The following is a 27,537-nucleotide window of genomic DNA, read 5'->3' on the forward strand; positions in this document are numbered from 1 at the left end:
AAAAGCACACACTTATAATTTAAAGATATTTCTTATTATCCCAAGCTAAAAACCACACATCTATGTGAACTTCCTGCAGTAAACATCGCATGTCAAAGCATCACCTGAGAACTTCATCTTTTTATTTCTGCTACACTAATTGTCTTTATTACTGACTTTTAAGTAATTTAAGTTTTCTATAGTTTATTAATATCTCACATAAATTTCTGAAAAAATAAATTTGGGGGACAGGTGTGTATGATAATGCATGCGCATCTGCGAAAGTTCTAATAAGCTGTTAGGATAAGACAATTGGTGCATTAACAGCAAGCCATCTCCAATAGCTTCATGTGAAAAATGGATTATAGAAATGTCTTAAGTTCATAACACCTAATGCCACTGGACTTGAATTCTATTTTATAGATATAAATAATTAGACAAACAAATATAAATTCTATATTTAAGTCTAATGGAAGACTTGAACCTGATAACCACTAACTTTTCAAGCCATGCAAGTGAAATTAGTACTGCAGCTGAATGAGCTGAAAATGATTACCCAGCATTTTTGTCAAAGACAAACATTCATTCAGCTGTATAACTACTGGAACTTCTACCAAACAGAATATCTGTGAAAGACTAAGATTGCTCAACAGCTCACCCCTTACTGAATGATTAAAAGGCATAACTCCTGAAAAGGAGTGGGAAAGTAAAATTAAAAGATTTTATAGGCATAAATACGCAAAGAAAGAAAATGAGGCTAGAATCTGATCCTATTGCCTGGCATAAGTGGATAGAAGAGAGCTGGTTTGGGATTTATACATTTTTGCTGTGCCTATTATTTCCTTCTTCATGCAACACATGAGTTACCTGCATACCTCAATGACTGTTTTATTATTTTCAGCTTTCTCTACCAGAACTGACGTATACTTTTCTCACTGTTTTACCCTTTTCCACATCTGCAAACAAGCTTTCAAAGTTAGTCCCAAGAAAAGACTCAATACCGAATTTTCAAGGAGAAAGTAATTTCTATTTCTCTCTGGAAAACCAGTTATAACTGCCCCAGTACAAAAAATACAAGGTCAATACATATTTTCTCCAAAGAAGATGCAGCTTTACTCATCTTAGGGCTTACAAAAGATTTACTTAAGTTGACAGTTACTTAGGCCCCTTCAAGGTAGCGTAGTGTAGTTTACTGAGAACTAACAACTAGCAACTAACAACAGACAGTTTTCCCTTCATGACATGCCTTTTCTGATGTTTAAAGCAAATCAGGCAAACTAACATAATTATTCACTAGGGTTCCAAGCTAGATATGACTGAAGCAGTCACAGGAATCTGATAAGAAGAGAAGACTGAGCTCAAAGTAGTCTTGTAATACAAAGCTAATACCTTTTATTTCTCAGTGCTCTGCCTAGCCCAAATCTCACATATACACTGTCAGACCCTTGGCAGTTGCAGTGGGGAAATCACCACATGGATGCATTGCATGGTCAGTGCTCCAAAGATCCACTACTGTCAGCCACGCAGAGAGCAGCATGGCTCAACTGAACAGTCTGACTTAGATGATTCAAGGCAGGGAACAGAGACCATGAGATCATGGCAGTTGGGAGGAATGAGAACTACCAACCTATATTTAAGCAGCTCTACCCAGGAAGGTCCCAGATTTTAAACTGAGGTAGGACATCTGTTCTTATTTCAAGAAACAAATGACAAAGGTCCTCTGAAATAAGCCATGAAAACTACCTTTTCTGGAGAGGTATTAATTATTGACTCTCAGGATATTTTATAATGGATGTATAAGCACTGTGATAATCATTTTAAGGTGGGCAAGACTGAGACACAGTAACAAAATAATCAGATCAAGGAAGTCACGGCAGAAGTAAAACTCCAGAAGGCCAAGGCTCCATTCTATGTTCTCTCTTGCAGACCATGCTGCCTCAGTCATGGCCTTCCTTGCTCCTTTCTTCTGATCAGAGACCTGACTGGTATTTTCTCTTCTGTCAGAGTTGCTTTAAGCAGCTTAAATACTATGAGATGCAACTCTATTTCAAAAGGCCTCCAAGGAAAAATAACCATTTTTAGCTCTTTTTAGCTATCATTTTTGGAATGATAAAGTAATGTTCATACATTCAAAGGATAAACAGGAATTTCAAATAATTAGATTGGTATCCTTCCAAACTCCATTATGTTCATAATTTTCATTCACATGACAGACTGTAGTATTCCTACATTAAAAGACAAACATGCAGATTGCAGTATTTACAAACTTGTAATTTCAACCGTATGCAGAATAGTGAAAACACTTAAGTTGACTATAGTTCTAACAGAGAAACTTTTGAACAATAAAAATTGTTTTAGAAGTCAGTCAGCTTAACAGAACACAACTCAAATGCTTAGACCTGTCTTGAGTTAACCATTTAAGTCCAAAATCACGATTAAACAGAACAATGTCTTCTTACTGAAACTTTAATGAGAAAGTTCTCTGTGAATGAAGTAAAATGATGTAAGTTATATTTTGAAATAATGTCTTAGCTTGCTCTATATCCCAAAGGAAAAAAAAAAAAAAAAAGAGAGTGAACCTTGAAAATATTTTTTTGTCTGCTAAAATACTGACAAAACTCAGAAGTTTAATGGTTCATTTTTAATTCCTTGAAGGAATCTAAAGAGAACACTGAATTCATTCTGTGTTAGCAATTTAAGCAGGGGGATATCTGCATTACTTTGAATGGTTCTTTATTCACCTGTACTTGCTTGGAACCCTGGCAACACCCTTCATAAAGAAATAAATTGAGAGAGAGATTAAGAACACTTAGAGTTATTCTGGCAGAAAGGCAATTTTTACAATTCTCCAAGGATTCCGGTTATTTTAGCAATGATGTTTCCCTYGTCCCTCTCACTTTCAGTCTTTTGCCATTTTATTTTGCACGCAAACAGCAAAAATGTATAACTAGTGAATATTTAAAATATAAATGCTTCCAAGACTTTAAAATACAAGGTCAATCATTATTTTGGTATTCACTGCAGTTAATCATGATGCATTTATTAATGTGAAATTTCACACATTTGCTTTGGCTTTCTACTTTCTGTTTGTGATTCATTAACATATTGTTATTTTAAAATATTAGTCTCTGTGAAGAAACCAGATTTTCACTGGCTTGGTCTCACACTTGAAAAAACATTTTTAGATTCTGAACACATCAAAATAGCAGAATTTCTAGTCAGATACTAAGTGGGATTCACTGAAACACAATGTTAGTTCTAATGGATGGATGATTGTGTTTGGTCTTTTGAAACTTTGAAGTATAGGTAAGTCTTGATCACACAAATTAATAAATCCTAAAGCTGGATTTAACAATAACCATTACACCCAAATTCTGCAGCTTAGCCCAGCCAATTTTTCAAAAGGTCAGGTTGTGAACTGGAGAAGATCAGGGAGGTCCACCGCATAGCTTTGTTGCCAGGCATCTCTCGCCTGGATTGTTGCAGGCATTTATTAGTATTCGTCAGCAGACTCAACAAAGCAAACAAGAAATTCAAGCACTAATAATAAAATGAAATGCTGCTATATAACCCTTTGTCATTCAGCAAATATGGGACTTTTTAGCTACATTGTTCCTAAACCTGGGTTACTACTTTAATTTTTCTCCACAGTGCTGACTGAATGAGTATGCATGTGTGTTAAATGCAGAGCTCCCTTAACAACTGCAGGACTGCCATTTAATCTGTTGGTAGATGGACCATTTCCTGTGGGAACTCTAGCTATGATTTCCAGATCCACCAAATAAATCTCAGATTAAGATTCCAAATGAAACCTGCCTTTGGCAGATAAAAAATGTCAAGATGGATATAAACAGTAAAATTATAAATTATCTAGGTGTTGCACGATGACTTGATGTGCGTTTTTTGTTTACACTTTCTCTGATATCACAACTATACAAGGCATTCATCAAATGTCACACTTTCATAATATTGGAGGCATCATTAAAACTGTTTGGCTAAGGACCTTGAAGTGTTTAAGCAGTAGCTCAAAAGTATATTTGTGCAAAGTAGAAGAATAAATTTACATATCAGCAGCAGCTCATAAGGGATGGGTAAATATTCTGTTTATCTCTCACTGTAATTCAGGTTAGTTTAAATACAGGGTTTCAGGATATCATTACAGCCTATATGGAGTTATTACATAATTTCCAAACATAGTGTCTGCTAGAGTTTTATTAAGCATGCTGTGTTTATGTTTTCTAAAAGAACTAAAAACAAAGTAAACTCTCCCATCCCATTTTTCTTTTGCTATTGTAATACCAGACAACTGCTTTTCACATATAATGCCTTCCATTATCTAAAACTTAATTATCCAGAACTCCCTTTTATCCAGGCAGGGTCATGTTTCCTGACGCCCATTAACTATAGTGAGGATTCTCTTAGCCAAATGTACTCAACCTCCCTTACCACATACAAATAATTAAAAGTGGCTGAATTTAGACTTCCAAATAAAATCTCAGAAAGCTACAGCTTTATAATATTTTTCTTAATACACTTTTAAGTGTCCAACATAAAAGGTCACTCTGCATAAAATGCCAGTTTAAAACAAAAGACAAACCCCTTTCCCCCCCAAAAAAACCCCCCAGCATACATGATCTAAAGACACACATGAACTCTCTGATGAGAATCTATAATGTATTCCCTGGAGAACCAGGGTTGCTTTTTTAATAAAACTTTGTGACATCTTTGCTCATCTTACCTGTGCTAATGCAGGACTATTCTGAACTTCAGCTTCATTCTAGTTACTAAAATACAAGCAAGGAGAGTTTCTAAAGAAAACAAAACAAAACAAAAACAAAACCCCCAAATTCTTGTACTTATGCTAGATCTTCCAAAGCTCCTTCAAAGCACTACATAAAAATTGCTGCGGTAATAAATGCCGCTTCTCCAAGAAGCACATTTCAAGGCTTTCTGAAGTTAGCTTCGCTCAAATTTTAAACACTAATGTCATTTGAAGTGCAATACTTTAAGGCGTGCATTCTCCTCATCCTTACCGCTTGCAGTACTTGGTGCAGATAAGGCACTACACATTTTCAGTGTATTGTAAAGGCTCTAACAAAATCATTCTCATAATGCCCCAGTAAGTCAGGTAGCTACTGGAGACTAAATTGTCCTTCTGATGAGGACCCTTACTCCATGCAGCTTGCCTGTAAATACATTGTATTTAACCATTTGAAACATATGAAGGAAGGGGATGAAAGAGGGGGGCATGAAAATTTATATACATGGAAGGGTATTTGTATTTGGAGGGAAGACCAGCATTTGAGGATTATTCAGTTATTGTTATCTCCTCCTTTCCTCCAAAGTCAGGGCACACTATTTCCTCTTTCTCCAAGCAAGATTTTTTCTTCATCTTTCGTACTTATCATTGGTGGCAGTTACAACCCCATCTTCCTGCGTCGTTTCATCCAAACAAGGTCATCCTCTCCACTTCTCTTCTGCTTCATACACTGCGCAGAGAAACCTGCAACTACACATCTCCCTTTGAAAGGGGATCTGTGGCTGCTAGCACACAGTGAGCAAGTCTGATCCTGAAAGCACAGCACACATGGAAGACACCACTCAGTTGAGCCACGTGTGTGAACAGGACTCTGCCTCTGCATGTATGATACACATTCCCTTGCATATACCCCTGAGAAATACCCAGGTCTTCTTTCTTTCCCAGGTAAACAGCTTTCCTTATTGCTAAAAGAGGGAAGGAGAAGAGGAACATGCTCATAATATCTTCTGTTGAGGCATGTAAAAGACAAAACAGGCTCCAATATGACAAATATAGTTTATTCTGCCTCTACTGCAGCCTTGGAAGAAGGGCTTCAGATTTACTTTACCCAGTGTCTACAGATGTAACGGATGTGTTCTGAAGATGAAGCAGCATCTCTACAACTAGTAGCTTTTCGACTACTAGCACATCAGATGAAAGTGGGAAACATCCTTACCATATTACTCTCAAAGCTCTCTTTACCCCCTTCAGATTTTTAGCTTGCTATGTGATTATTGTGTGAAAGTCACACAATAGTAATTCCAGCCAACAAGCCCTTGTAATTACAGAAGTTTTTACCTTTACAAAACCAAACCCATAAAAATAGCATGTTAAAATCATTACAAAACTTGAAAAACTAATTTCTCCTAATAAGATAGTCCACAAATAGATGGTGAGGGAGAAGGGTTTCATTTCCTGAAAGTTAGCAAAGGAAAAAAAAAAGTGTAAATAAACGTACAAAATATTTCTAACAAGATTATAGTCCCTGAAATAACACACCACATAGCAAAAGAACTCGAGTATTTTTGTAAACAATACACTGACATATATATCATAATCAAGATGACAAAAGAAAAGCTATGGCCAGATTCTTAACAGTAAGCACCATGCATTCATGCAAGACAATGGCAGAAACACACAATGCAATGAGGATGATTTCCCATACATAAGCTTAATACATGCACATCCATCTGAGCAGCTACATACACATAACTTGTTAATTAGGTCTGCATTTCTGTTTTCCTCCTCTATTTTTCCTGAATGGAACAGAACTAGAAAACAACAGCCTAGCACCAGCTAAAACACTTTTCAAATTTCCCTGCGCAGGCTGGTTCTGCAGTTCATTTCCAATCTACACTATCACATCTCTCTTAAAATAGTCTCTTCTGCACCACAGTTTCCAGGTGTGTAATTTTAAAGTATTTTTATGAGCCAGAAAAATATTTTTCCAAAGGATAGCATAAGTTATAGTGAAAGTGAATACACTGATCATAACTAAGAGTTGACATCAAATTCTCACAGGTGAAACTGGTTCTTTGACATATTCTTTAATATCTGCTTTAAGCAGTGATTTAGAAATATAAATATATACATATATACATATTATCTACACACACACACATATATATATCTATTGTTGAAAAATAACAACAATTTTTTAAAGGAAGCAAGCCAATTTGTCCTTAAAAAAATTAATCTATTGCCTCATTTTAGAAAATTCAAAATAATAATTATACAATGCTTTTCATTTGAGTCGGCAAAATTGTAAGTTTTTTGTCATACCAGACCAAACAATATTTGATGTGGTACAACTTCATCTATGATTTTTAAACACAGGGCAGAAGTCTAACACAGGAAAAAAACATTACAATAGTGAAAAGACAACATACTACAAAACAATTATACCTGCACCCATTCAAACACAGTAAATGATACTAGTCAAATGAGACACAAATTTACCTCCAGTATTTGCACACTTACAACTTTCCTATCCTGCTAACTCTTTTTCAAAATTGACGTATCAAGTCCTGTATGAATATGCAAATATGTAAAGCACCCAGTACGGATTCAAGTTTCCTCGTATGTTTTCACAGTATTAGCATTTGTGCAGTTTTTCCCATGCATTTAAACCCTGGAAAGGTAACAGCTCTTCACCCAGGTGCATAGTGTGTCCCATAGTGTGTCCCCCAAAACATAAAAGTTGTGCACATGTTTGCCAGTATAAGTTTATTTTTATAATGGACTTTAGTCCTAGGCTTTCTAGCTTGGAGCCTGAACATTTCATTTGGAAATTACAGTCTTCACTGGCATGCTGCCAATGCTCCAGATCCTTTCTCTCAAGTATTCTTAGAGATGAGAAAAAGCACTACCCTCCTATTAAAAACTAGGTCCTGTGGAGATAAACAGTACATTTAAATTAGGTACAAAACCAAAATAATAATCCTTGCACACAGGCTGTTCCTTAACTTTTCCTAATATGTGAGAACAGAGACAGTAACATGACTTCAAACCACAAAAGCATATTTATAATCCAAAGAATCTGGAAAGTTAAAAAAATAAATAAAAATAAATAAAACAAACTCATCTATCAAACACTTCAGATGCACTGTTCTTAAACACTGCCTTTCTTTCAAGTATTTTATTTTATACTATTTATTAACAGGTTACCTATTATACCACATAACTGCCATAAACCTGTCACTTCTCTGTATATTGCACTCACTTTTGCTGTTTTTTTTTTAATTCTCATTGTTTGACTGAATTTTCATCTAGTCAACTGAATTTAATTTCAGATATGCTTAAGCGTATTTACTCATTTTTTGACAAATAATTTAATCTCTAGCCTTTTAGTATAAAACAAATTCTGAATTAAACATTATGGATTTTTCTAAAGAAAACAAAAAAAAAACCCCAAACCTTTTAAACTTCCAAGTTACAAGCAGGGAATAACTAGAAATGGTACACTGCCAGTCGCAGAAAGGAAAGACACCCTGAATGACAATGAAAGCTAAAGAGAAAACATTTTAAGTTTAGACACTTAAACAGAATGTTAAAAGTTTATTGGTTTAGTAGTTTAATGAGAAAATGAGCATGAGATGTCTACTAAGAGTACATAATGAACATTTTCTTATCACAAAGATGTCAGCTAGATAAATTACAGCAACATAAAACAACTATATTGCTAATGTCCAAATAAAACTTCAGAAAAATGCTGTTTCCTCATTCAAACCAACATGGTGACATGAAGTTTACATATTCCATAACCCACCCCACCTTTTAAAACTCCCCTAACAGTAAAAACATAATTATTAATGACAAAAAKTAATTATTAATTACAAAAAAGATATAAGGATACCAATTTTTCTTTCAAGTTATTTGTATGCCAACCTTATTAGATTCACAAATACAGGAACATTAGCTTGGAAGACACAGCATTCTAAACAACACAAAATATAAACTTAACGCGTCAGAAAAAAATGCACATGAAACTGGGTAACTAGCCAGTTTTTAAAGTGGGTGTGAACTGTAGAAGAATAAAATTTCTTGCAATTGGTCATGAATTATTTGACAGAGAATCAGTTCAAGGTATTCACTGTTAGCCTACTTTGGAAAAATTAACCTTTTGAACCATTCTTAGGGTATGCTGACCCCTAAAGGTCTAAAAATACTAAATTGAATTAGCAATAACATATTTAAAATAGAGTATAAGTTGTCAGAATACAATTTTCTGCTAAGTTACTACACTGCGAATACTTTTGTTTTCAGTGTATCTGATTCAAAAACATTTTTAAATTTTCTCAGTAAAAACTCAAAATTGCATGAATTAAAAGGGGTCTTCAACTAATATGTTATACAGGATAATATAGGCAGGATTTCCTTTACATTAATAAGAAATGTATCATCTTCTCCAAGATGGAGTATTTTTCTTTTCTTTTAAACATCAGACTCTTTTCACGACAAACTTTACGTTTATTATCTTTTGAGAAAGTACACATAGGATAAAACTCCAGAAAAAGAATTCACAAGATGCTATGAGGATCGGATGAAGCAGGCATCTTTGAGGTTGACACACACATTCAATTTTTTTTTGACCTACAGGGAGCCATTTGCCAACAAAATCCACCCTTTTATGATGTACTGAAGGTCTCCCTCCTGTGTCAGTGCCTTTTTACAATCCTACAAGTCATTTAGTCACAGGCCACTTTTCTAGCACTTGCTTAAAGCCAATCAGTCACGTAAAGTGCTAACTTTTGTAAGCTTCTGCTGTGAAACATAAATGATCATATCTGAGAGCAACATTTGGGTCATCCAAATACAAGAAGATCCTTCCATCCTGATGAAGAGATTACAACTCCATGAACCATTCAAAGGGCAAAAACCCCTCAGTCCAAGTTAACCAAGGCCCTCTCTACCTCAAAGTCTAACCTCACTCTCTATGTATGGTTGAGGTAATGATATGAAACTAGTTCATATTAGTAGATGAGTTACTTGATCATACTTTAGCCAGGCACGAATAGCTAAAAAAGTCACTTTAAAACAGACTTCAGGTTTGTTGTTAACTATTAAATAAAAAGTTGGAAAGTAAACCACAATATATAGGCTAAAAATGCAACTAAGACTCTTCAGAATTACAACAAAGTTTCAACAGCCAACAAACACAATGAGAGCTAATGATTTACATTCCTTACTTTGCCCCCTAGTACATAGGAGTGTAGAAGAAATCATATTTGTAGCTGCTCTCCTGTTACCAAAAAGAAAAAACAAAACAAAAAACAAAAAACAAAACCTCAAAACAAAAAAACCCCAACCAACCACTACCCCTTAAGTTGATTATATATCGGCAAGAACAAACATATTCCAGTCACTGCCTAGCACTGGTACAACACCTGAGGTTCCCTATCAGTATCTTAAAAGTCTTTACCTTTTGACCAGTCCTCCATTTGCTCTTCTGAACTTGTTTGATCTGGCACTGACTCCAGTTTTTGCTCCAAGATTTCAGAGCTAAAATAAAGCAAACTCTACATAAACAAACTCAAAACAATATATTATAACACACCTATACTATGCCTTTATTTGACAGAGAATTTATAAGACAAATGATTTAAAAATATTTATAGTAGGACAATAAAGTCTGTGTACTCTAACAATCAGTGCTAAATTATATTTCTCAGTAAAAGATTTTCTCTTCACACATCTAGTTTATATAATGGTTTTGTTCAGCTTTCAGTTGCAGGCAATGCCGTTGTTGAAAAATTTATTAGTTTGTCTTCTTGTTCTAGAGCCTGATCTTGCAAGTACAATGCTACTGAGCACAGCACAAGCCACAGTTAGTAGCCCCACTGGAGGCAATGAGACTGCTCACCTTGCTAATTATTATAGATGGCAGTATATGCTTCACTTCTTTAAAACATCCTTTCCTCTGCCTGAACTTCATGGATAAAATACTGGTAAAGTGGCCTATAATCATTTCAACTCTGAACTTGCAGATACTTGATTAGTTTTCTGAATTTGCATGTATTTGATTGTTTTTCTTAAATAACCCATCCAAATAGTTGCATAAACATTGTTTCATAAAAAGCAGTTAATTACACTGCTGAAATATTTCATAAAACTAAAATTCACCAAGAGACAACCCTCTGCACTAACAAATAGATCTACAGTAAAATATTAGGCTTACCATATAACATTTTGAATGTTAAAAACATATCCTCTCTGATAGGTTAAAAACTCAATTACATTAAATCTGTCAAGGGAATTTAAAGAAATTAGTGCTTTTACTAATACAGTAAGTTTATCATGAATTTTATTATTTACCCAAGCATCTCCAAGCATCTTCTTTAAAATGTTTTATACAAGAACAATTTTTCATCTTTGATCAAAGTGTGTTTATTTTTTTAATATTTCCCAGCATATTTCTTCTATATTTATTAAAAAAAATTACAACACATGGCTTGAAGAGACACTGGCTGAGCCACAAAAATATCCAGAGTGTTGTCATTGTGATGGTAAATGTGAGACTTAAAATGCAAGTGCATTAAACGAGGACGTACATTTTAACTAATAAGGCAGCAGAGGAAACAATTAGTCTTTCCTATGTGACTCCCAAAGCTGTATACATTTTCACTTTTAACTTTGAGATTATAAAAATGTAAACACTTAAGATTTAAGACTAGCATTTATATTAAGCATTCAAGAAATACATATCCAAGCTCATATTTGTGGTTAACTGTAAGTATGCACGATAAAAACAAAGTGTTGATTTGATTAGCTTAGTTCTTAATAAAAAAAATAACTTCACCTCATATCGCAGAACACTGAGTTCCTTACGAAAGTCCTCAAATAAAGCTGTATGCTTCTTCTTTTTCAATTCTGTGCAACTGTGTTGATTTGGAGTTGGCAATCTTTTCCTAAGTTCCTCATTTACTTTTGGATTAGCTGAAAATATAGAAGGTTATTAATATCAAGAAATAGGTTTCTGTCAATGAAGCCATTTCCCTACATATTGCACAAAAAGGTTCATAATAATTGCAGTATTTTAATAAGATATTCATATAGCAAGACATGAAGAAAATACGGTATTTAATAACCTCTGGAGTATTTTAAAACATGTCTTAGGGCCTTAATGTGCCTAGTAATGTACTATTTAAAACCATAATTTTATCCCTCCACAATATACAGTCATCCTTCCTCGTCATTTACCCAGCTAATGAATGCCAGCAATTAGTAAAATGTAATCCCATTGCACAATCATTTTAATGCTTTTAGCACTCAGGAAAGTAAACACCAAATTAATACTGCTCAAGCCATATCAGATCCTAGTTGGAAGCAAGCAATTATAGTTCAGCTCCTCAGGTGTAATTAAATGATTGGAATGATTTAGTTCCATAAATGCAAGTTAATTCATAAGCAAGCAACAAATATACTGGGAGTAATTACAAGAAACATTGACAGTCTAAGCAGGGCTTGTTCTTTTATGTACCTGATGTAGGAAAATGCTGCCCTCTCCTGGAAATAATACAGTATATCAAGTGAGTAATAAACAGAATTGGAGACTTTGCTGTCTTCATAGGTGAAAGATGTTCTGTTAATTAATAGGAACTGTTCTGTTTTACACATACAGAAAATAAAAGTATTGTTGAGAACAGATTAGGCAGCCTATTAATCGAAGTCAAACAGAAAGACCTTTTGAGACTTCCTAAGTTTTTCAGTGTGCTTTCGCTATTATTAGAAATAAAATGTTAGTAAATAGAGTAACAAAATATTCCATGCGCTAAGTAGCTAGGTTATTCTGAATACAAACACAAATACTGCAATTGACATCTAACTTATGTCCAATATTTACAAATCAGTCTAGATGTATCTCTTTCTTTTACCRTAGGTACTTTAAGGTATTTTTTGAACCAAAACTAATTGGAACATTATTCAGTGTTAAAACAAAAACAAAAAACAAACACTTTGCCAAATCAACAACAATCAGAAGTTGTCGATGGTCATGAAGGTTTTCCTAGGAGGAATCCWCAGAAAAAATGAAATACAATGATTTTTAAAGCTTTTATTTGCTCTCATTTGAATATAATCTGTTATACAGCAGTCATTATTGAAACACATTTGCAAATTAAACAGTCTTCTGGTCAACATAATATTGAAGATAAAAATCAAAATAAACTCAATCTGGAAATAGAGTATATTGGTGGACCAGGACAAAAAATGAAAATACAGAATGAAATTGTGACCCACAATCCAGAGTTAATTTTAAAAAACAGTTTTCTTATTCACTATCCATTTATTCAACCTGTGGCTGTGTTAAAGACTAGCATTTGTACATCAAGCAAAGAAAGCTAGAAACTGTTTTTATCTTTTGAATAACATATGCAACAGTCATGTAAAAATTACACTACAAATTTAAGTACAAAACCACTTATGTACATGAGTATAAATTAAGCAATACCTTCCCGCTATTAATGGGAAATCACAGGTCTACCTATTTTTCCCTCAGAAAAAAATACAGAAAGAACAAATGCTTCCCAATGAAGCTTATAACAATGTATGAAAAGACAAAAAAAGTCAGTATATGCATATTTTCCATGCACAAATGATTTACTGTAAAGAAAGCTAGATTCAAAAGCATGTGATTACCATTGTTAAATCACGGAATTGTTCTTTACCAATAGCACTTTGTCAAAGTATTTCTTTGCTCCAGATCTTAATATACTTCAAAACAAACCAAAGCTGTACATAGGTATCTTTACTGTTACTTTACCTACCGTGGAAATGAAATAGATTTTAAGAAGTCACGTTATTAAAAGTTTAAAATGTACAGCACATTTGCTTTGCCCTTTGATGTCACAGTCCTATTTTCCTATTCAAATCTTGTACACTGTAAGTTAATTGCTTTTGGAAACTACTTATTATTCATGTAAAAATTAATGTGCCAATGTGTTTAAATCCTTTTAAATGACCATTCATGCATCTTTCTTCTTTAAGTACCAATGAAATCTGTCAAAGATATCAATGCAAGATGGTCTTAGAGAAAGTTCTAATAAAGATTTTTTCTGCTAACATAAGATTTTCATTTTCGTCAACTTTACTTAAATTCCATTAATTTTTTAAGCTGCTTTTAATAAATTCACAAGTAAAAAAATTTTAGGCCCCTATAGTCTGTCATTTGTGTTCCAGCTGACTTTATGAATATTAATAACAGTGTTATCCTGATTAAATAGGCTTCATATGAAATCCCTGTGAATCCTATAGCTCAGACATCTCATTTTTCCAACTCTTTATGAATTTGGATTCAGACATTAAACTGGAAAAAAAAATCTTAAAAAACAGATTTAATGGTACATTTGTGTATCCTTAAGCAAAAAATTAGATGTTCTAATGATTCAAATAATTAAAATAGACAGGTCCACATAGATTTCAGGCTTTCTGTAAACATGCAACATATTTTAACTCTAATGAAAACTTCCAACACRTCTCAGAACAAAGGATTAAGAACGTATTATAAAATAATAATATCTGTCCTCATCCTCACCTTAAACAACAGACAATATGATCTGAACTCTTTATATATGGAGTGCTGACTTGCAGAAGTATATCCCAAAGAGAAAGAAATTTGTGGATGTTTAATTACATAAGCATACATATGAAATACATGAACATTTCAGTTTAGCATGGATGCCCTATCAAAAAATAGTATTAACTGTTAATTGGTTTATACTTCAGCAAAAYAACCTCACTTTTCCTAAAGAATGTCATGTCAAAGCACACAAGAAGTTTTAACATTATCCAACCAGACTCATGCAATCACATTTTTAAACTTACTTCTTTTATGCCTAAACTAACTTTTTTTTATGCTTATAGATTGGAGTTATTTACATCCATGACAGATAACAATGGAAAACTGGAGGCAAAGCTCACTGTACTGCCTTCATTTTCTTCATATAGTGTCAAGTAAAATCATTACTTCCCTCATTTATTTAGGGATGTATTCTGAAACAATACGCTTTCAAAATATTTTGCCTTCTGGTATTTTGAAATCTGAATTGATTATAGGAGAAGAAAAAACAACTAAAAGTAATGACTTGTTTAGAAGGAGGTCACTGCAAGACCAGTTCAAATTACTTATCACTGCAAACGCTTAATCCACTCATTAGGAATTTAGTCAAAAGAAGAGGTATATAAAAATAGCATAATATCTGCAAGTTAAAAACACACAGTGCTTTATTTTCATGTTTCTGAATATCTTTTATTACAACTGCTGTGTTATTTCCACTTTCAGTGGAAAAAGCCTCAGGAGCGGCTGCAGTATATATATTACACGAGTAACCACAATACAGCAGTAACTCGAACTTTCAATGATAATGACCCAAGGCGTCTGGATCACTGGCATTCTGCTGCAGTGCATTCCAGTGCATTCTCTCCTTAGGTAGGAGGTCAGGAAGTTCAGTTTTTAAGCTAGAGTTCAGTTCCTGACTCCCCTCCTTGGGAATTGAATGGCCATTCATACCCTCTATATGGAASCCCGATGCTTCTAAACCTCCCTTCCTTCTTCTTGTCTCTACAGGTTTTGARGACTACTGAGTCATGGCCTTCACCACTATGACAGGAAGCAAATGCTTGCTGATGTTGACAAAATTCACCTTTTCTTAATGAAAAGTCCTGGGGTCTGGGGAGAAWTTTTCACAAAGGAGGGCTACCCTATCTGTTCTGCCTCTGGCAAAACCAGACACCAATTCCCACCACYCTTTGGAATGGCACCAAGTCAGTCTTTGTCCAGTATAATGACGCAACTGACAGTTGTCACTGACAGTGTGAGAATGAAGCTATACAAGAGATGGAAGGCCATACACTTCACAGATAGGGAAATAAAGAATGAATTTTAGTATTATTTTCATAAGATTAATTAGATTACCAGGATCTCCTAAAATATCCTGAAACGTTTTGCTTCAGGCCAAGCTAAACTAAACGACAATCTAGGAGGGTATACTGCATACATAAAAAACAAAGTTAATTTTAGAAGAGTTTCCCTAGGGAACAAAAAGACTGTTTTCTTAGCTTTACGTGGACGCCAAGTTTTGTTGCAATGATACACTGCTCCACAAAAGATTCACATTTCCTCACTATCAGTAAAACTTAATGACAAAACAGAAAATAAGTTAAAATTAATTTAGGGCAGTCAAAATACTAGTCAAAGAATAACTAAAATAACTACTTCAAGTATTTGACAAACATCGAATGAAACCCAAAGTTCTCCAGACACTTGAAAACTGTGAAATGAACATACTTTGAAATTAAGTTACATATATTTAAAAGCAAATAAAAGTAATAAAATACAGTAAGATAAGAAGTTCATGCAAATATTCTATTTCTTCTCAAGGAAAAATAAAACATACATAAGAGTATTAATGCCATGAGTGGACAAATGCAACATGCGTTGTACTTCAACTTTGAAACTCCAGCACTGCTACAAAGACTTCAAAATTTTTGTTTATAGAAGTATCTGCATTATCTGGAAGCTTGACATAAATATTTGTCCCAGAAGGCAGATTCATATAACAATCCCTAGCCTTTCCCCATTAGTGATTCTTGGCCCAAAAGGAGATGAGACATTTGCATTAGGTTCAGAGTAACCTGTGCAAGTCTCATAATTTGGAGAACCAGGCTCAGGTATTTTTCACTATGTTGCTGCAGCAACTTCTTTACATTCTCAATGAAGAATTTGCTTCTGATGCTTTTAATAATGCATACACTAAGTCATAGGGCTCTCATATTTGGTATCTATGTCTTGCTTTTGTGAAGGGCAAGAGAGAGAAGGCATTTTCTGTTGTTGCAGTTTTCAACTGGCTTACAAATTACTTAGTCCTGAACTAAACTGAATAGGATAAAAGATGAGCACTTTTCTATTTCTGTATCTTTTCTTCTCTGTCTGGTTTCTGCTATTAGTTTAGTGTCTTCAAGGCTCAATTTTCCCTTTACACACATCAGTAAATGTTTTACTTGAACATTAAGTCACTATCAGTCAATATCCTCACATCTTTTCATCTGTTATATTCTCTCTCCCACTTTAACAACTCAAATAACAACCATTTCTATTTTTTTTTATTAAATAATATTCAACAACTTCACAATTTGTTTACAATTTACAACACAATATTAAAAAAAAATTATCTTCAGTCTGTTCTGTCCTCTTCTTCCCCAGTTTTTAGCTATCCTTTGTCCTCCATTTCTTTTCCTTTTTCTCAGCTTTGTCTTCTTCTCCACAATCTTCCCCCACACACACTTCTTTGAAATGTGAAGGAAATTGCACAGGATCTCAAAGTCTGTCTTTATTTCTTTCTATCTTTTCTCATCTCAGTGCATCTTCTGCAAAGTAGCTTTCTTCTGCTACACCTCCATTAACATTTTTTCACTCTAATCATGAAACCATGATATGTTTTGGGCGCATGTGGAATAGCCAATTTTTTCAGTTAGCCATCCTTAGGCTTAACTGTAAATACTTCACTGGTCTCATATCATAATCTATCATGTAGGCAGCAGATGTCCACTTCTATACAGTTCACAACTAGTCCTTTCCATGCCCTTGTTCAGACTATTGTCTTCTGAAAGTAAGAGCTAATGAAAGCAAAATATAGAATAGCAGTTGAATCAGCACTACGTCCTCACGGTGATGAGGGTTAACTGCATATTGTGTTGACAAGAATATAGCCAGCAGATTAAGAGAAATGATTATTCCCCTCTGTTTGGCACTTATGAGACCACAGCTTAAGTGTTGCATACAGCCTGAGGCTCCCATGGACATACTGAAGCAAATCCTGCAGAAAACCATCAAGATGATTAGGGGGTTGAAGCATGTGACTTATGAGGAGAAGCTGAAAGAGCTTAGTTTGTCAGCTTTAAGAAGAGAAGGCTAAAGGGGCATTTTAATCAGTCTTCAGCTACCTTGTAAGTGATTAGAGAGAAGACAGAGTCTTTTCATGGACACAAGCTGCAACACAGAAAACTAATTATGTATCAGCTTAAAAAACCCAAATCTTTCATAATGTGTATAGTCAAATGCTGGGACAAGTTGCTCAGAGAGGTTATGGAATCTCCATTTTTGGAGATATTCAAAACTCATCTGGATATCACCCTTACCAACCTCATCTAACTTCAGAGATGGCCATGGTCTGAGCAGAGGTGTGAACTAGATGATACTCAGAGGTCCTTTCCATATTTTATTATTCTAATGATTACAATAAGACAAATACACTGAAGCCAGTATTCATATAATACACTAATATTCTGGGTTGCTTTCTGCTTTATAGGGTAGAACAGCAGAGCAGGGGTGGGGAAAGCAGTATGACACAATCAAGGAAGACCCACATGGCAGGCAGGAAAAATGCAGATAAGAAGGAAACGATACAACAACGCTATCAGCATAGCATTTTGAGCACTACTTGCCTAGAACACCCTTTTTTTTTCTCCTCTAGTTTGCTACGCGTTTGGAATATGTGGTTTGCTCACCATCTTGCAGTAAGCCAAACTGAACCATGGATACATGTTTCATATGACTTTTTGAAAGCATTTGGTTCAAGTCCCACAAATCCCCTAAAAAATAAAACAAAAAACCCAAATAAACATAAGAAAAAGTCACTGTGACTGAAGCAGCTTCAAAGTTGGCTTTGGAAATGATTTAAGAAACATTTGAAAATACAGTTCTTATCTGATATTTGCAAAATTAACTGTGCAGTATATTCAATATTTCAAAATTTCCAAATCCCCAAACCATAATTTCCATTACCACAGCAAAAAGTTATGCTAGATTTTACCAAAAAAGCAGAAGTCACAGAATATCATAAAATATGTCATCATATCAAATATCAATATCAGAATATCAAAACATCATATAAAAGTGAGGAGCTACTTAGTGCCAGAATCATAAGCCATCAGCATATGTAATAACATCAAACAGAAATGATATTTCTCCTGTCAAAAGCATTCCAGCTTAATAGTTTAGCTGACTTCACAGACAGAAGGAAGACTGAGGAGGGACTTAGAAAATGCAGGGAGGTAACAAACAGAACCGAAGCACAGAAACTCTCAGTTTATCCAGCCCGTTCACATTTTTCAAGGTACCTTCAAGTAGTCCCATTTTTCCCCCGACAGCAAATGCATTCCAAATATAAAGCATAAAGGCTACAAAACTGTTCTTGATCAGTCTCCAATATTCACGCTATCATTAGGGCTGAACATGCAGAGGCCCGTTAGAAGTGTGCCAACCATTCAAGACGCAGTACTGTGGGTGGGGAACGAGAGGGGCCCATAGGTCTCATAGAAATACAGCTACACCAATTACATATCAGACAGACAGTTTTGAACAGCATGAAAACACAAATGTACCTCCAATGCTATCATAAAGTACATCCAGCGCATTGGATGCACCCCAAATTTTTTACCTACTCATATTCAACAGCATATATTTGAGTTGCTGAAAAGAGAATCATGTCACAGATCACCTGAAAATTTCACAAAGTGAAAAGAGCAAAGACTCTGGATCAGCCAGTTTTGTTCTCTTTATGAGAATTAACTAAGCTGTTGTTTTCTTAAATGAATATCTGATGAGAAAATTACCCTTTAACTAAAAGTGTAATTGCTCCCTAAATTACACTTGCACAACAGTAAGATCACCAAAACAGATGATGTTGCCCTGCTGTAAATACAGGCTTATTCTTACCTACAACTCAATGAACAGTCTTCTCAATTCACAATTCTTTTTAAATCTAGCAAGTAGATTCACTACATAGTGCCTTCATCTGCTACAAGTAGTAGCCTAATACTCATAAGTGAGGACAAGGTGGAGGGAGTCATGAAGCAATGGCACACTTAGAATGTGTGTGCTATACTCTGTCAACAGAATTTTGGAGTGTTTTCAGCACCTATGCAGTGGATATGTGCTTTATAACATACTTAAGCATGATATCACACATGACCTATCACGTGCTTTTGCTTATTTAGTTATGATGAGCAGGCTAGTGGTTTTAAATAGTTAATACAGATGCTTCCCTCAGATTTAATTCAGTACCAACGAAACCTGAAGGCCAGAAGCATTTAAAAGAGCAAGCTACACAGCTAGAAGTAGTCTGGTCCCATCACAGAAGAATTAGATGCTCTGAGGTAAGAACCTAATAAGAACTGCAGACAAGTACTGGGTGTCAGCGGAATTAAGCCTGTTGAGAATGTTCAGAATTTAAATGGAAGCTGAAAACCAAAGAGACTAAACCCAGAGTTGTTGTACAGCTTCCTTTTCCCACACCAACCAAGGAAGGTACAAGCTCAAAAGTAGAGTCTTCATGGAGTCTAAATCAGTGGCTGGCAGCTGGGAAGAGAAATGGCAAACAGGAAAAAAGAGGTGTTAACTATTAAGTTAAAGAAAAAAAAAAGTTCAAAATGGCAGGCACATTTTCACAGATATGAATGCTTCTTAGCTTATGAATGAATGACCTTAGTTTCCTAGTGAAACTGCTGCAATTATTTTAGTTTATATTGGAAAACAAAATATTTTTCTCTAATCCCTATTTTGGAAAATGGCCAAAACCTCTTCAGCTGAAACTTACAAAAACATTATCTTCATCCAGTCTGAAGGAAATATCTACTGTGAATGAAAAAAATCTCCATCCAAAATGTTTTGTAAGAGTTATAAACAACGGAAAAGTTAGAGAAGAGACTCTTTCAAAGACAGGTGAAGTACAGCTTTAAGCACGGCAGAACTATCAGATCCCCCATAATGAAACCATTAATTCTGTCATTTCTGTTCTCATTCAACTAATGAAATATTTCAGCATTTTTGGAAATATGCTTTTAGGGAAAAAAAAAAGTTCTAGCTCCACAATCTTGTCATCACTTATTATGAAATACAAGATGGAATAAAGAAGCTGGAGGAAAGAAGGGAGAAAGTCTTTTGGAATATTTCTTTACCACAGGCAACTTTTCTTTAACATTTTATGACCCCATGCTGTCAAAAGCAAACCTTAACGTGTTTATCAAAATTTAATGTAAAAGAGCCATATTTTTCCAATAAAATTATGTAACTATGACAGAGTTCTTACAGTGGACTTCAATGTACTACTTTTAATTTCTTCAAAACTTCAAGGCCATAACATCTAACCAGTTATTTTCCCTTGTAAAAATATATGCCAATAAGTTGCAACCCTCCTTTGTTTTCTATTTCACCATACTACCTGTTCTTCAGCTGGATTGTGCATCTACTGAGTAGACTGGTTTGGGAAAAGAGGCACTCTGGTAAGGCTTTGCCTTATATAATTTACCTTATTAGAAGGTGTTGATCCTGCCTGAAAAGAGTTAAGTGGATTTAATTTAGTCAGCACATTGAACTTCCCTGAGTTGTTTGTGTTTTTTTTTTAAATCAAAGATACTCACTTCAGAAAGCTAATCTAAGAAAAAGGCCATTTAGCACTTAAAGGTTTTATACTGTACTTTTAGGACAGGCTGAAAAACACTGCTACTCCCAGGCACCCATTAATAGACACCTCCCTAAAAACATTTTTCACTAGACATTTGAAAAGCCCAAACACCCTACAACTAGCAAACTAATCTTCCCATCATAATTTTTTAAATCCTAAAACTACTGAAATAGTTTTGTTTAAAAGTATTTCTGAGAACATTAGTTAATTCTTACTAACTTCTTTAGAACTGAGGTTAAACATTAGTCTGAATGGATTTCTATTGCAGCTGGAACAAATTTCTGCTTTTACTCACAGTATCACATTTCTGACCTGTATTAGTTAATATATAGAGCTGCAGATGTTCAGACAATTCCATCATTTGAGTAATCTCTCTGAAAGGCTAAATGACATTATCATTGGAAAGAAAATATAATACATAATATTGAATGTGTTCTCAATAAAGTATCTATTTTTTATTTTTAAGATATACTTGGAAAGCATATATTACACCAAATAGAAAACAAGGTACAAGATATATAACTATAAGGGCACTTTGATTTGATAGTAGCCTATGTTATTTTTAGTTGGTTTTAACTCATAATTTTGTGGCATATTTTAAAAGCCTCTGTATAAGATGCATGTGTAAGATAGTGAATGCTTGCCAAAAGAGTTTTACATGCAGAAGGGTTTTTGAAATACGAAAGATACTTTTAAAATATGAAGGGAAATATAATTTTTGCCTAATATTTAGTAACCTTCAGATACTGTCACTCCACTTCAGATCCTGAAAAAACATTCTGGAGACAAATATTAGTCTACCACAGGATAGTGAAGAAGAGGAACAAAATTACATTTCAAGGGGAAACTATTTTAATTATAGTTATCTTGTACACCTGCACAGCAGTCACCTTCAGTAGAGTGTGGGAAAAACTGTTACACCCCACAACCATGTTTACTTTTGCTACCATAAAACTCTGAGTCCACAAAGCAGCAAAAGTTGGCTCCAAGCCACATTTCTATCACCCTACTTTTATGCTACTCTAGTCCAGCAAACTATACCCTTACAACACCCTTAACTGGCTGACTGTACATCCCAGGATAAGAAAGTCTCTTGCTATACCAATTTTATCATAATCCATAACCTTTATGATCAAAGAATCCTTTGGGAGCGTTCCATTCTTTTATACTGTCAGGGTGCAATGAAAGAAGTAGTGGACTGGGTAAATCCATGCCAACTGTTCTTCTAGCAGTTGTATCACATCATAAATGGACTCATGATCCTGAAAGAAATCCCATAGCATCAAAAAGCAAGAGGAGGCAGCAACCTCACAGGGAGCTTCATTTCCGTATCAGTCCTCCTGAAGTTTTAATATTTGCCATTTAGAAAGCCCAATTACACTGAGAAGCAGACCTCAAAGATCTCAGTTGGAACACTGGCCTAGCAAATTAAAGCTGCTGAACAAATGCCTTTGCAGAGGCTTACAAAGTGCCATAATTTCATACTTGTTAAGCCAGACAACACACAAATCCCTGTATTTTGAGGTCTATGCAACAAACCAAAGATCCAGATCACATCAGACATCCTGATCCTTTTACAGTGCCTTTTCCTTTGATGGAACAATTTACAAGCTTATAAAAAAACTGAAACTTCTAAAGAAAATGAAAGACCATTTGAAACCTCAACACTTAGCTAGAAGAGCTGTTCCGTGACATCAGATCAGCACTCTAAGGCTGCCAGGCCACTATGCATTGCCACTACACTCTGACATGAGTTAACGCAGGTAATAGTGGCAAACCAGTGACTTCAGACACAGTAGCCCAGAAAACCTGGAGCCCATAACAAGTAACAGATATAGAAGTGACTATTTTTTTTATAGAATAAGGGCTGCTGATAAAAGACATGTCTTGGAAGCCTGTATTTCCTAAAAATGCCCAACTTGACAAAATATGTCAGATATAGTTATGGTTTTGGTGAAGTGGATGACATCTTTAGAAGTCTGTTTCTTATCACCCTAGGACTCAATGGCTCCAATACACCATATTTGAAAAAAAACAAGCAAACAAACAAACAAACAAAAACATGTCGCTGAATGTTACAGCTTATTTATAATTATTTGTGGTTGTGGTAAATTGAGTGGCAAGCCATTTCATTTAGCTATCTATCTGTTCTGAATTTGGGCTTGGGATTTGGTTGGACTAGATGATCTCTAGGGGGTCCCTTCCAACCTCAATCATTCCGTGATTCTGTGATTTAGAGCATCTCCCCTTTTTTAGATCAGATTGCTATAGATGAGTCAGCTGAGGCATGTAAGAATGAGCCATCTCCTTACAGGATTAAATTGCCTACACAGAGTTTGTTTTCTGCGAGGACCTAGAATTCATTTTATTTTCCTGCCAAATCTGAAAAATAGTTAAATTTCTTTCTCTTCAAGACATACCAGAGATCTATTTTGCATAAAAGAAATCTTCCCAATAGAAGATGCAACCAGGCCAACATTATTACACTTGCACACAAACATACACACATACACACACACAATTTTGGTTAAGTGGCATTTTTTGAATGCAATATAGACAACCTGAGCTAGCAGATATTTCATGTACTTTACCATTGTACATGCAAATTTACCTTTGCTGACAGGGTTTTTTTTTGACTGAAATAAATACATGTGAAGTAAGCTTTGCCACTATAAAAAGTGATTGCTGTATATTTGGGGGTGGAGAAGGTGAAGGGGAAGAAGGGGGAATGAGAAGAAAGCAGTCTTAGTACTGTCCTCTGGTTTGCAAAATAATTTCTGACAATTTTCTCCACAAGCGGCAGCTTTTTCAGTTGAAGATTTACAGCACAGCATACAAAACAGACCTAAAACCTGCTGAGATAAGGGTTAATATGAAAGAATTTGTTAACTTGATCTTTTTTTTTTTTGTGTTAAAAATGGTGCCTTCAGAGGGAAGTTTAAGTTCCGTCAGAGAGCTGCAGCAGAATAGCTGCAAGTTCTTTCCCACTGTCGCAATAAGTTGGTACTGGTTCATGTTTTTGAAGTTCTCTTCATCAGTAAATGGAATAGAAATGTAACAAAAAACCCCAAGCATCCTGATTGTCTATGCAGGGAGGGCTTAAAAGCATCTTTGGTTAATAAGGGGTTTCCTGCAAACATCTTTCAGATTATTTTGCTTGAAAACACATTTATACACCACCATTATTATCAACAGTTTTCATGCATCTGTTTGAGGTATGTGAAACACTATGAAGGTTAAAGAGGTTTCATCCTTTTTTTTTTAGGCTAAAAATCCATTTGCTAAAATGTCACAACAGAACAAAAATGTATTTCTTCAAGGACTGCGTGTAGTATATGAACCAACATGTTTCCATTAAATTTCTTTGACCAACCCTCCCCCCATCCACCCCCACCAAAAAAATCATGTGCCCATGCTTAGCTGCAAAATAGATTACTTAGAAAAGATTCATCAAGCTATGCTGATAAACTGCTTCTCAGCCATTTTTGCCAAGACAGCATCTTGGCAATTTGTTAAGAATGSCAAGGATATTGCAAAACTATACACAGAGCAAGGGAAAATGTTGAAGAACTAGTAATTCAGGCCACGATTTCTCTTTAAAAAGTATTAGCTAATACATATCTGTTGATAATAACATAAGATAATCATATTTTATTTTTAGATGCCTTCTTGTCATTTTTTTTTCTTTTTGTAGAAATTACTCAAAACTTTTCTTATTTGTGGAAATCTTTATTTTGGTCATGAACCACTTAACAGTACACAAAAACTGAAGTTACAGTAAAGGTCTATTTAGTAAGAGAGGTTTCCCAAAACTTGAAACAGAGGCTAGCAAATACTGTTTTCTGATATGGAGTAATTACAGAAACGGGCTCTTAAATCGTGGGTTCCATACTCTACATAAGATTTGGWTCTCATCAACTGTAGGTCTTGTACACATGAGGCTGTTTGAACAGGACCAATCTAATTTCTTAATGTTATCCCAGCAACAGTTCCATTCTCAGTTGTAGTGCTTCAGCAAATTTTTAGTTAATCTCTTTTTAATAAAGACATGTTAACATGACTACTGGTTACATGTGGGAGGACATCAGGAGAAAATATTCACTCCTTTGAAAAAACAAAGATATCCAAATCTCTAGCATTATAATGAAAGTAAAGAATATATAGTAGGAAAGATGGTGCTTATTAGTTTCATTTTATTCACTATATATTTCCCACAGAACTAACGTCTTGCAAGGGAAAGGGTTTCCAGCTACTGACCTTGGCATTCATCAGGACCATACTGTGATTTATATTGAGAATTCCAAGCCTTTATCTGATCTTATAAATAAATGTGAAATACATAAAACAATTATCCTAGTATAAAATTGAATTTTATCTCTCTGTAATCAGCTTTTGTCTATGCTACATATTCCTATGTTTGAATACAATTCAAAATTAATAACAGCTATAATTTATTTTCTGACTTTTCATTATCTGGACACTTTAACAATCAGTTTTTATATACTCAGGCTTTAATTTTATCTAGGGTTTCACCCCACAGTTGATTTTTAGACATGTAGAATATATTCTCTCAGAATACCTTTTCAAGGAATAAGCCTGTTAAAAGAATACATTTCCCCTTTAGCAGACCAAAATACAGTATAAAGAAATAATAGGATTTTATAACAAAGAAAAACATCAGATTAGAAGAGAATATGTAACACTGCATGTAAATGACAGAAAAGAAACAGACGTTAGAAGGAATAACAAGTTACAGCAAAGTCAGTTAAAAACTTGTGATGACTCTTTTTAGAGATTCCTTGCTTCTGGAAGTTGTATTAATCAGTGACATAAGCCTTATCTCTAGTATACCGATATCAGCAAAAGAGTACATAAGATTTCAAAAGGTGAATGAAATCCCAAAATGCTCATTTATGTGAGAAGCAACTGGAAGGGTCAGAAGAAATCATCTGTTGGCAGATTCCGGCTTACAATTTCAACATTATGAAGACATATCTCTTCCAAACTTTTCATGTATTGCTAATATAATAGTGCTAAAAAATCTAGTAAAATAAACTTGTAAATACTTTGATGAAAGTACACCAACTTCCCAAGCTGACTGAGAAAGATCTATAATAGTATACTAAGTATATCGCAACTCACATTTAAAAATGCTCATACAATTGTATTATCAAGTGCTTTGTTCAGTACTTCATCCCATCCTCTCCCTTCCAGAGTAGAATTCTGAAGTTGGTGACTCTGGAAAACTATTAACAGGCAGCTTAGATTTTTATTATTATTGAAAAGGACAATCAGGGAGTTGTTTCCCATTTTTTCCCATTATTAAAAGAGAGGCACAACTTTAAATTGAATGCCACAGCATTAGCAGTTTGGCATAGAGATTAGTCTAAACTGGACACGAGTTTTTCAGTGGTTCATGAAAATCACTTCATCGGGCATTGTTTGGGGCTTAAATATAAGTCATACAAATGGACCAATCTAACAGTTTCCTCTCTTTTTTTAGAGCAAGCATTAGCTAACATGTCTTCAACTAACCATTCCCTGTGTTCTACTACTCTATACATACATGTGTTGATTTCAAAGAAAGTCAGGTGTCTCAAGTCAAGTTCTCACTACCATGCTGGCTCAAGCACTTTTGATGCAAACGCTACCATTTATGCAAAAGCTTTATTTTAAGTAAAGCAAAAGGCCCAGGAGAAGAGAAGACCATGAGAAAGTTCTCTTATCCAAGGAGGCAGATCTGAGCCAAGTTTGGAAAACAAAACCAAGGACGTCAATTCAGCCATGCCATATATACACAAATATGCACAGTACAGCATTAAAAAAATCCCAAAGAGATTTTGATGAATAAATATGAAGAATAACATAGCTGTGTGGGCTGATAGCAAAGTTGCAACTTTGCATACACGGCAAGCAGAACTCCAGGATCACTGTTATTCTGCATAAAACAAGACAACTGGTTACACTAGTGCTTCAAGTACGCTAACAGCAGAATTCCTTCATGTTTGCAGCAAACGAAGCTGGTCACTTGGCCTTTGTCACTAAGGTAGGAATGTCATAACCATGGTGGTCTAGTCTGCTATAAGTAAAAACAGCACACCCCAAAATGAGTGTCCCTGGGTCTGGAATGGGCATGGGTCAGGATGAGGCATGTTTAGGAAGCAGTCCCTTGAATAGCTTGTGATAAATGCATGGGGAGAAAATAATATGAAAGAACACTGTAGTTAACTGAATAATAGGTTAAAGAAAACAAACAGTATTTTTGCAGCTTGGTATTTATCTGTGAACTGCTGGTGCAAC

The 27,537-nt window shown here is 34.8% G+C and overlaps 1 protein-coding gene across 2 annotated transcripts in view; it reads right to left on the minus strand.

Moving 5' to 3' along the window:
• The window catches only part of MIPOL1 (mirror-image polydactyly 1), a 187,416-nt gene that overhangs the window by 143,138 nt on the left and 16,741 nt on the right, over positions 1-27,537 (minus strand). For both annotated transcript variants that reach the window (XM_026090883.1, XM_026090884.1), the window contains exons 2-4: positions 18,281-18,364; positions 11,577-11,713; positions 10,200-10,279 (exon numbers count right to left, since the gene is read on the minus strand). In XM_026090883.1, the coding sequence (XP_025946668.1) occupies positions 10,200-10,279; positions 11,577-11,581 (85 nt within the window). In that variant the 5' untranslated portion in view covers positions 11,582-11,713; positions 18,281-18,364. The remainder of the gene's footprint in view (positions 1-10,199; positions 10,280-11,576; positions 11,714-18,280; positions 18,365-27,537) is intronic.

The sequence above is a fragment of the Apteryx rowi genome, unplaced genomic scaffold (genome assembly GCF_003343035.1).
Source record: "Apteryx rowi isolate R43461 unplaced genomic scaffold, aptRow1 scaffold_88, whole genome shotgun sequence".
Lineage (NCBI taxonomy): Eukaryota > Metazoa > Chordata > Aves > Apterygiformes > Apterygidae > Apteryx > Apteryx rowi.